The sequence below is a fragment of the Setaria viridis genome, chromosome 7 (genome assembly GCF_005286985.2).
Source record: "Setaria viridis chromosome 7, Setaria_viridis_v4.0, whole genome shotgun sequence".
Lineage (NCBI taxonomy): Eukaryota > Viridiplantae > Streptophyta > Magnoliopsida > Poales > Poaceae > Setaria > Setaria viridis.
The window spans coordinates 30,075,800-30,087,219 of record NC_048269.2 but is presented as its reverse complement, the minus strand read 5'-3'; the positions used below and the strand labels follow the sequence as shown (position 1 = coordinate 30,087,219).

General features: G+C 44.5%; 2 protein-coding genes across 3 annotated transcripts; one reads left to right on the top strand and one right to left on the bottom strand.

Annotated features, from left to right (window-relative positions):
• Positions 1-3,497: 3,497 nt before the first annotated feature.
• On the top strand, positions 3,498-7,819 carry LOC117863598 (G-type lectin S-receptor-like serine/threonine-protein kinase At4g27290). The gene is made up of 6 exons (XM_034747401.2): positions 3,498-4,838; positions 4,968-5,065; positions 6,181-6,436; positions 6,554-6,788; positions 6,936-7,074; positions 7,298-7,819. Exon 1 carries the CDS (start codon positions 3,753-3,755, stop codon positions 4,800-4,802), a length of 1,050 nt encoding a protein of 349 aa, XP_034603292.2. The 5' UTR covers positions 3,498-3,752; the 3' UTR covers positions 4,803-4,838; positions 4,968-5,065; positions 6,181-6,436; positions 6,554-6,788; positions 6,936-7,074; positions 7,298-7,819.
• Positions 7,820-8,292: 473 nt separating this feature from the next.
• Positions 8,293-11,420, bottom strand: LOC140223537 (G-type lectin S-receptor-like serine/threonine-protein kinase At4g27290). Of its 2 annotated transcripts, XM_072295400.1 has the most exons (6): positions 10,086-11,420; positions 9,689-9,999; positions 9,387-9,597; positions 9,053-9,290; positions 8,809-8,956; positions 8,293-8,727 (listed from the first exon to the last, which is right to left on the bottom strand). In XM_072295400.1, exons 1-6 carry the CDS (start codon positions 11,383-11,385, stop codon positions 8,425-8,427), a joined length of 2,511 nt encoding a protein of 836 aa, XP_072151501.1. In that variant the 5' UTR covers positions 11,386-11,420; the 3' UTR covers positions 8,293-8,424. The 2 variants fall into 2 exon arrangements, with proteins under 2 accessions (XP_072151501.1, XP_072151500.1); XM_072295399.1 differs by having other exon boundaries at positions 8,293-8,956.

The following is an 11,420-nucleotide window of genomic DNA, read 5'->3' as shown; positions in this document are numbered from 1 at the left end:
GTTTAAATGATTATAAGGAGGTTTATTGGAATTAATATGTATTTGAACTAAATTTTTCACAAATAAGATAAAAAATTTGAAAAAAATAACGTTAAAGGCACATGTTTCATTTTAACTCAAACCACGAAAGGGCGAGTGTGTTTGCAAAGTTTCCCAGTTTCGTAGTCTTTCGACCTTATTGGTGAGGTCACTTACTCATCACCATTTATGCTGTGGTATGCCAAAATGCTGCACTCTTAAAAAGACATGCACAAATGACCTCAGCGGCAGCGGCCAGCCCCAAGCGCGGGGGTGTGGGCGTCGCGACGCGCCGGCTTTTTTTTTCTTTTTTCTTTTCTTTTTCTTTTGATATTTTATATATTTTCTTTTGTTCTTTTAGTAGTGAATATGAATATTTCATATTTATGTAATATTTCTGTGGAATGTTTAATGGTATGAAAATTTATATATTCTTCATTTTTTAATTTGCTTCGTGGTTGGAGATACATATTTTAAATTGGCGGGAAATAATAATTTTAGAATTGGCGGGAAATAAAATTAGAAAAAATGGTGGGGAAAATTAAAAATTTGAAAGGAAAAACTATCTGTGCTGGCGGGTATCTTAAGCACCAGCCAGCACAGATCAGCATCTCTGCTGGTGGGCGTTTAAGAAGCCTACCAGCACAAATCCGTTTCTGCTGGCGGGCGCTCACCCGCCAGCACATATGCTCATTTTTATTGGCTCAAGGTTGTTGGCGGTTAGGCAACCCGCTAGCGTAAATGTGTTTTACCCGCCAGCACAAATCTTTTATGGCGTAGTGTCGTACTTGTAGTCACGAAATGGACAACGTTCGTGTTGTTTATTTCGTCAGTTAAGAGCCTTGTTAATTAATCAGACGAGTCTTATTTTTCTGGTTTACGAGAATGTCAATTGATACAACTTTCTATTGGTTCCTGTTCATCGTTTCCTAACAAATTGGTGTATTTTCTGATATTTTTTTTCGAGAATATGCAGGACCAGTCAACTCAACTGAAGGTGTACTTCTGAAAGGAAACTGAAACAATCAGAAATAGCAGAGATTAGACCAGACTAGGTAGGTGTAGCAATTTCCCCTCTGCTTGGCTGCACTACTTTCGGTCGACTGCGGCTGCAGCTGCAGCAGCCTAGCAAGCTAGCCGCTCGTTGTGTTGAACGCTGGCTGCTTGTCCTTGGCGCTGCTGAAGTTCACTCAGGTGACGTGCTACTTTGCTACTTTGATCAGGGAATGTCACGAAAGGAGAGGATTCATGCCGCTGAACGGTGAAACGGACGCATAATCTTCTATTCCCTCTTCCCTGTTGCATGCGAATCTTCCAAACTTTTTAATTTCCCATAACAGATAATATAACACTGCGCTGTTTGATGATCTGCCATGTTATAGTCAAGAAATGGAGAACATTCCAGCTGTTTCATTGTTCAGTTAACAGGCTTTTTAGCATACTGGATTAGTCACATTCTTTTTTCGTTTATAACAGAAAGTCAACTGATCTGACTTTTCCTTGCTTCGTTGCTGTTGTCTCTCCTCTAAGGTCACAGCTAGCATTCATGCACGTACTAGTGCAATTTTTTTTTGAAAGGCCATTTCTGCAAAATAATGATGGTTAAACAAGAACAGGCAATGCAACAACCGTCTACCGGTTCCAATATATCCAAATTAGACACAAGATATTGCGGAGCACATAAAATGTTTGAATAGGTCAGGTATCCGGAATTTGTTAATGTTCGGCTTTCGGCTTTTGCCTCTTTTAGTCCCGAGAGATTCTGTTAGATATATGGGTTTGGCTCATATGAAAATTCTTAATAAATTTCAAAAGTCTATAAGGGTTAGAGGAGTACATCATCTATTAGTCCTGTATTGCTAATAGACAAGGGTGTGGGGATTTTCCTCCATATAAATACGGACCACCCTTCTTATCATGGAAAAGATGTACCATAGGCTATTATATAGGAGTCCCCTAGGTTTGGGGATTCCTAAGGTGGTCTATACGAGTTAGGTTTTGTCTCTTCTACACTGCTACGCCACCACTGCAGCCTTCTCCATTCCGTTGCATCGGCGTGCACCAGTAAGCGGGAGAGAAGGTCTTCGGAACCATTTGTCCTTGTGATCCTGCACCGGGAGAGGGCGAATAAGGTTTTTGGAAGCACTCCACGTGTCTGCTCAAAGTCGTCACCACAGCTCATCCTCCGTCCAATCTTGGTGTCGCGGTGTACTGACTACTGCGATCCGTAACACCATTGTTGTCCCGTCTGCATTACTTGTCATCACGGCTTCATCATCTGCATCTGCTCAGTACGCACCATGTCTTAATCTAATCTTTAATCTTGTTTTCTGAGATCATGATTATAATGTTCCTGTTGACTTGTATGATAGAGAATTATATGCTAGGGTTTTCTCTTGTTACTGTTGACTTGTATGATTGAGAATTATATGCTAGGGTTTTCTCTTGTTATGATTTATTTTGTTCGCAATTTAATACTGCAATTGCCAAATCATCCAACAGATTCATACACACCTACAAAGAAGTACAATATTCTGGGTGACAGCAATATGTTCTTTCTCCATAAATTTCGGTAACCTTAGTTAATTTCTTGGCTTCTTGCTCCACTGCCAAGAATTCGCATCACCCCAGCTTGCCATTATCGATCGATGTGCGTGCTCTCAACGAGTTCCTTGTCCTCCTTTAATTTTCTTACTGTATCCAACGAATTAGTGCAGAGAATTATGGGCTATAACGTGGGAGTGCCTTGAACTTAAACTACAACTTGACACCAAGATACTATTACAGAACGCCTCGCCTTGCATTGTACTAAAGTCAAAATGGGCTCCTATATGAACTTGTTTATCCGGTATAGTACTTTCTTTTTTGGGTTAAGTCGGGAGAACATGGAGAAGCATGTTACACAGATGTGCGATCACGCTTTACTCCGTCTGCAAGATCAATTTATAATTGGTATGTTTGATATATGCAACTGTACATTTGTCAAACATTGTAGCTAGGATTCCCTTTCATCTGTAATATAATCTACAAGGACCAAGTCATCACTTTAGCTGTCATTCATTGTAGTTTGTTTTTTCATCTAGCCAGCCGGCAAAATTAAATTTACATCACCGCTTCCAAGATCCGGTTTCGGACGGCGGATACTGCCGTTCTACTCTTATTCCTTGTCCTAATTACTAGTTAGGGCATGCGCAATATACAAATTGCTTAGGCATGAGTAGTGCTTATAAAGAGAGAAAATACCGCAACATCGTTAAGCACATGTCTAAAAGTTAACATTTCCAATATAAATAGGCTTATTACCTTGTTAGCACACCATGAGCACTAAGAAAACTTAAGCATATGATGACTTGACGAAGAAATTCCGTTTCCTTACTCAGGCATTATGTTGTCTCAACACCTCTTTTGTACTGTTCTACATGTCCTCGTACCCATTAGCAATCAGGGACAGAGCTAGATGTGCAAGCTAGCTCCCTTATATGCATGTTCCTGAACTGTCAGGCATGTATAATCATTCGAAAATTGAACCATTTTTAATTTAATCTTACAAGTGGAACATACTATGAAAAAATAATCCAAAGAGAAACAACATATGGCAAAGTCAAACATTGACCTAGCTCTCCGTAGTCCTGTTGTGCTTCCTAAGTATGGCCGGATCATAGAAAGAGTGCACGTATTTATAACCTGTGTTTCTTGTCCACAGCTCCATGCGCAAGAGGCATCCTAGCTAAATCATGGAAGCAATCTACAGCCACCTTCTCCTCTTCTCACTCTTGCTACTTTCTACCAAAAAGTTAGCCTTTGCGGCGGACATTCTCGGCAAGGGCAGCAACATTACTGATGGCGAGACACTCGTCTCGTCTGATGGCACATTCATGATGGGATTCTTCTCCCCCGGGGCTTCAACCAAGAGGTACCTCGGGATCTGGTTCTCGGTGTCTACAGACGCTGTTGTCTGGGTGGCCAACCGTGAGCGCCCTGTTAACGACAAGGCCGGCGCGTTGGTGGTCAGCGACACGGGGAGCCTTCTCCTGCTGGACGGCTCCAGGCAGATCGCGTGGTCATCCAACTCCACCAGCACATCGCCAGTGGAGGCCCAGCTCCTAAACTCCGGCAACCTAGTGGTGCGCAACAGAGGCAGCGCCACCATCCTGTGGCAATCGTTCGACTACCCGTCGAACGCCATGCTGTCCGGCATGAAGGTGGGCAAGGACTTCTGGGACGGAGTGGAGTGGTTCCTCACGTCGTGGCATTCGCCCGATGACCCGTCTCCTGGCGCCTTCCGCCGCCTGCTCGACACTAGCGGGCTACCCGACAATGTCGTGTGGAAAAGCAACGCCAAGACGTTCCGCACGGGCCCGTGGAACGGCTTGTGGTTCAGCGGCATTCCAGAGGTGCTGACCTACACGAACTTGATCGAGTACCAGATGGAGATCACTTCGCGGCAGGTAACCTACGGGTACATTGTCAAACCTGGCGCCCCCTTAACCTATGTCGTGTTGACGGAGACAGGGGACGTGAACCGCCTGGTGTGGGACTCCAGCACCCGGTCGTGGCAGACCCAATACCATGGGCCTAGGGACATCTGCGACAACTACGGCAAGTGTGGGGAGTTCGGTGTGTGCAACGCCAGCGCCGCATCGACGTCGTTCTGCAGCTGCCTCAAGGGGTTCAGCCCCGTGTCTCCCTCGGAGTGGAAGGTGAGGGAGGCCTCCGGCGGATGCCAGCGAAACGTGAGACTGGACTGTGATGGCAAGCAGCCGACCACGGACTGGTCTGGCTAATCTGGACTGGGAGCGTGAATTGGAGGGACATCATATGTATGCTTCGATGCCTTCAACACTTTTCTCTGTCTTCTTTGCTGTTTCTCCATGTTTTGATGTTTTAGATAGAATTTACAGCAGAAAATTGAAGCCATCTATCTGATAAAAACTATGATCAATCTGCAGGCTGCTTGGCACTACGCCTGGGAACCATACGGAGGGCAACAAGAAATTTCTCCACGAATAACAGAATCGGTGAAGGTGCTTTCGGCATTGTATATAAGGTCTGTTTTGTCTCAAACTGGCTTGAACCTCGCTCGCTAAATTTGCGATTAGTGAAGATGATAGATAGAATTAGGCCATTCTTTGCTGCGTTAGGAGATTTTCTGCTTCCCCAATATTTAAAAAAAATGACAGTCTGTTCACACGCTCTTATATATTTGTAGCCTTCAGAGTTTTACACACGTTGACTCATACCAAATTTAAATTTACTTAAAGAACAAATTTGAATGTGCTGCATAGATGAGCAGTTGAAAATTTGTATTGTGGTACCGGTACCTGCAGGCTACAGAAAAGCATACACAAATCTTGTAAACAGTATACTATACAACTAGAGACGCTCTAATGATATGTTTAGTTTGAAAACTCGATTGATCCTACTTGAAGATTTACACTAGGACATGCGTCCATGAGAAATGAGGTGATGATGGATCCATCCATCCTATTTTTCAAACAGACATCAATTATTAGATTCATAGTTAGCATCGGATGACCATACTCCTCAAACAAGATACACCATAAGTAACCAATGATTCTAGAGCTTGCGAAAGATGTGCACCTAAGGCGAGTGTGTTGTCTTAGTGAGGGAGAATAGACTTTCACTTATTGGTTTGTTCCAGCTAACACTTCATAAAGTAGAAGCATGCGGACCTTGTCCTTTCTTTCCATCTATGCAACTATAATAAGAGTTATAAAGCTTAATCCAAGACACTAGAGAGGATAAACATAGTAGTGTATTCATTGGTTGGAGGAGAGTTAATATATTGAACACCTTCACCAAACCTAAAGAAAGTAGTGCTGAGATTATCACACCAGATTGTAGGAGCGGAAGATAATATCCTAGTTCAGAATGTAACAATTGAATCCAGGTCCTGCAATGTTTGTTGAGGGCTCGAGCTACCTAGAGATGTGATACACTCTATTTGATCACAAATACCTATTATCTTGAAATCCATATATTCTTCAAAATAAAATTCTTGGTCTTCAAAGACTGCAAGTTTTATGTCAATTTATAATTTCAAAGCATGTAATGTGACTGACCTTATTTCCCTTATGCTAACAAGAGTAATTGGCAAGAAGCAAGTTCTATCTCTAAAAATTAGAAAATTATTACTTGAAGGGAAAGTTGCCTAGACTACTTTGCCTCCTACATGGACTTCCCAAGAGAACTATTGCCGTGAAGAGGCTTAAGTCAATTCCTAGTCCTCCGGAGAGAATCGTCAGGTATTTCACAAGAGAAGTGGAAGTGATGACCGCACTCAGACTCAGCCAGCATCCAAATATCCTCCGGTTTATCACCTATTGTGACGACGAAGAGGAACACATTTTGGTGTACGAATATATGCGTAGGGGGAGTTTGGAAAGCTATATATTCGGTAAGTACTGATTATATTTTCATATGGACGTTCTCTTTTTCATACCTACATATTTCAGGATGAGTTATGGACACGTACTATATATGGATGTTCTCCTTTTCATATATCCACTTACAGGTGACCACACAAAGCGTGTGTTGCTGAAATGGAAAAGGAGGCTGGAAATAATTCTAGGCATTGCCCGGGGTGTAAACCACCTGCATGAGGGCGTCGACGTTGTAATTCTTCACAGGGATTTAAAACCAGAAAATGTGCTGTTGGATGACGGATGGAACGTTAAGGTGGCAGATTTCGGGACAGTGAAATTGCTCGTTTCTGGAGCAGAAGGGGCTCAGACAAGAATAGGCACACCGTAAGGAACATTAAACCTTACTCATTGACCAGCTTATGCCTATTTTTTCCCAATAGCAGTAATATTTTTCCCTCTTCATTTGTATTCTTATTAACTCTCTCTTTTTTATGTGAAACTCTTTCTGATCATAAATCTCTGATACACCAGTGCATACATGGCTCCGGAGTACGTTCTAGATGAAAACCGGACAACACTAAAATGCGATGTCTATAGCTTTGGGGTTACATTGTTGGAGACACTCAGTGGCCGAAGGAATTCTATGGGGCTAAACAGCCTCATTTCATACGTAAGTAATTGGACTTTTGTCGCCTTGTCATTCTCTCCAGTCAATGTTGTTAGTTATAACTTGTAAGGTGAACAAAAATATATAATCATAAGAAATAATCTCTTTGGTCTTTGAAACCACAGTAAAAAATAGAGCATCCTTGGCGTAATATAAGAATAATATATTAAATTTAGGTTTTTAGGGAAAATTTCAAGGGTAGTACTAAGGAATTAACCTTTTGCAGGCCTGGGGGTTGTGGGAGGACATCAACCGCGACATTATGGATCTTCTTGATCCCGCGGTTGCACCTCTACCGACCGAGCTCGTTCCTCAGCTACGCAGGTGCATCCAGATTGGGCTTCTTTGCGTCCAGGGACTTCCGGACGACAGGCCACTCATGTCGGAGGTTGTTGAAATGTTAAATGACAACAGCTTAAACCTTGCTCCGCCCAGAGCGCCCATGGTTCAGTTGCCTGAACTTCGAGAGGCAGACGCCGCAGTGCCGATAGATTATGCGACTGTCAGTGATGCCAATCTCCGCTGGCAACACAATAACGGCCCAAGGCTACTGGCTGGGCCATGACGATGGAAGCGCACTCCTGTAACTGTAAAGTTGCAGTCTTGCAGAGCAACTGCTCGCAATATTCTATATTATTGTATCTTTGTAGTGCTTTTATTTTGCAGGTATCTTTGTTGTGCTTTAACTATTGAGTGTCATTTCTTTTTGAGCAAACATTATTGGAAGGTGAGAGATTTTTACAGAAAAGATAGAGCATGTGCTTCTTTGGTGTTTCTGATGACCGTCTAAGTGAGATTGAAAGATTTCACATTATCTTGGGCATGCAAAGTTTCCTCTGAGAAAAATTGAATCTGAGCAAGTTCTTAAAATGGTGTGTGCTACTGTGGACCGGGAAAATAGAACCACCACAAATAAATGTTTCCCACTGTGTATTCAAATTACAACGGCGTTCAAATAAAATTTGCCCAAGGAAATTGAGAGCATGCCATATCCTCCGGCGGTGGTGCTAATGCCAAGGATGTGTTTTGGTTGCCTTCTTACAACTTTCATCGTATATCTTGTGGAATAAGGCTAAGTGGATACAAAGATCTAAAACGAAAATGGTTTGCATGAAGCACCACAAAGATTCAGAACAAGGTCACACGACGTGCCCTGCAGTAGTGTTAGTTTGTTAAACAAGTACTGTTCCAGGCATTTAAGGAGGTGCACCAATAACGATGTAACTGTTGTAAAAAAATATGTATGCTATTATATTGACATATCACACATCACCCATCGAAAAAAAGAAAACATATATGTCAAAGCAAAGTGATTCACATACTAACATAGGAGTATATGTATAAGCTAACCATCTACCGTCCCTCCAACACTGTAACACTAATGTTATTCACAGAGCTGCTAGTATTTTCTCCTGTTCCTTGGGCTTCCGAATTCCTTTGTGAGAAATACACAGGCTGTTTTGGGACTGAAAGTGGCGTGAATTCATTCTCCAACATGAACACAACTGATGACATGAGGGGCCTACTGTTTGGATTGTCTTGCACACACAACAGTCCTATGTGGGTGCACCGTAAAACTTCAGTGGGCGAACAAGTCTCGGCAAGGGATGAGTCCAACAGATCAATTGTCTTACCATCTTGCCATAAGCTCCACGCCTGAACCAATGAAATTAATTCCATAAATACCAGCAAGTTTTTGTTGTACTTATAAAATTTCAAGAATGCCACCATACTTACATAAGCTAATAGGTTAGGAAAGCCCGTGAAGCGAGCTGAAGTGATCCTCAAACCGCTGATAATCTCCAAGAGTATAACACCAAAACTATATGTATCAGACTTGACAGAAAAGGCACCATCCATGGCGTACTCGGGAGACATGTAGCCACTGTAGAAAAAAATCATTAGTACTAAGCATAAATAATTTTAGCAAGTATAGGAAAATAAAGATTCATGTCAAACATTGATGCATGGATCAACTCACTATGTCCCAACAACTCGATTAGTATTTGCTTCTTGTTGGTTTCGACCAAAGATTCTTGCCATACCGAAATCTGATATCTTAGGGCTCATATCTGTATCCAACAATATGTTGCTAGATTTGAGATCTCTGTGAATGATAGTCAACCTCGAATCTTGGTGGAGATAAAGAAGTCCTCTAGATACTCCTTTAATTATCTTGAACCTTGCAGCCCAATCAAGGACCTTCTTATTTGCAGAATCTATATACAATGGAACTATAAGCAAGCGGGCGGTCATTTCAAAAAAAAAAGTTAAGCAGGCAAATTTTCTTTGCTATAAATAGAATTGATTTATACCAAAAATGAAGGAATCCAAGCTTTTGTTTGGTAAATACTCATAAATCAGCAGCTTCTCATCTCCATGAATGCAACAACCAAGAAGCCTGACGAGGTTTCTGTGCTGCAATTTGGCAATTAGGACAACTTCATTTCTGAATTCCTCTCCTCCTTGTCTAGAACCCTTACCAAGCCTTTTGATTGCAACTTCTTTGTGGTCGCCCATCATACCCTGCATGGTTTTCGCAATACTTAAATTGTACAAGCATGACAATCAATATCTGCGTACTACTGTGGTTTTGTAGAAACTTTGTTGTGGTTACCTTATAAACCTTCCCGAAGCCTCCTCGTCCGAGCATATTGTCCTCAGAGAAATTGTTTGTTGCAGAAACAATATCTCCAAAGCAAACAAATGGAAGATCAAGATCTTCGTCACCTAGTTCATCTGACGCGCTCAAGAAACCACGCATTTTCTTATGGTTGTTTGGATGGCGGCCTTGCAGGAACTTCAGTGGAGTGGCTCTACCTCTAAGGATGCATATCCAAACAAGGTACATGCCTGCAGACGCGAGTGCAAGCAGGGACACCGTAACTGGAAGCACGATTTTCGCCTTATCGCTTCTCTTCTCGTTAACTGCAGAAATATGTTAACGAGAGATTAGATGATGATACTTGCTTCGTCATTCAGACATGGATAATTGTGATGAGCCGTGTGCTTACCTAATTCGGACTTTGCCAACCTCACGTAGAGTTCCTGCCCATCTTCTAGATACCGGACATCAACAATGTCATCCTTCCACATGACGCAACCACTGCCACTTCCTCGGATGTCGGCGGGGGCATAGGCCACGCACGAGCAGTTGGAGAGGCACCACACGCTGCACTGCTCCAGCGTCGCGCTCATGTCCACCGTCGCGTTGTCCGTCTCGGGGAGCTTCACTCCCTTCAACACCCTGAACCCATCTGTCGTTGTGCCATTGCGGCACTCCAGCGGCACGTTCCTCCGGCACCCGCCGGAGGTCTCCCTCATCGACCACTGCGACGGCGATGCGGGGCTGAACCCGTCTATGCAGCCGCAGAACTGCGTGGCCGCGTCGTCCTCGTTGCACAGGCCGAACGCGCCGCACTTGCCGTAGTTGTCGCAGAAGCCCCTCGGCGACTGCATCCAGACAGTCCACCCTCGTTTGTCCGGGTCCCACGCCCGGCGTTCCAGCACGCCGTCCACGTTCAGCACGAGGCAGGAGAAGGGTGCGCCGGCCGTGGCATTGAAGACGTAGGCGATCTCGTTGGGGCGGACGACAACCTCGACGGAGAACCTCCCGGAGTACGACGCTATCTCCGGGATGCCGCTAAACCACAGGCCGTTCCACGGCCCCGTGCTGTACTTCTTGACGTTGCCCTGCCACAGGACCGACTCCGGAAGGCCCTTGGTGTCCAGCACCTGACGGTAGTCCCCCGTCGCCGGGTCGTTCAGCGCGCGCCACGACGTGAGGGACCACTCCTCGCCGGTCTGAGGCTTCTTGCCGAACCTCATGCCGGCGAGCAAGGTGTTCGACGGGTGGTCGAACGACTGCCAGAGGATGCTGCCGCTGCTCTGCTCGCGCACGACCAGGTTGCCAGACTCAAGAAGCTGCGCCACCGCAGTGGCAGAGGAATCCGTCGTGTTCGAAGACCACGTGGCGTGGCCAGAGCCGTCGAGAAGGCGAAGGCTTCCGCCGGTGGTGACCACCAGTACGCCGGAGGTGTTGTTGAGCGGGGTGTCACGGTTGGCCAGCCAGCAGACAACGTCAGCGGGGGACGCGGTGAACCAGATACCGAGGTATCTCTTGGTTGGCACACCGGTCGGCGAGAAGAATCCCAGCGTGAATGAACCACCGGCAGAGACCAGCGTCTCGCCATCGGTGATGTTGCCGCCGTTGTTGAGCGTGTCAAGCGCAATGCTGCCGACAGAGGGAAGAAGGAGGAGCACGGAGAAGATGAGGGCAAGAAGGTAGGGAAATTTTATGGCTGCCGCTGCCATAACTGATGATAGTTCTTGTCCTTGCACAAGAAATG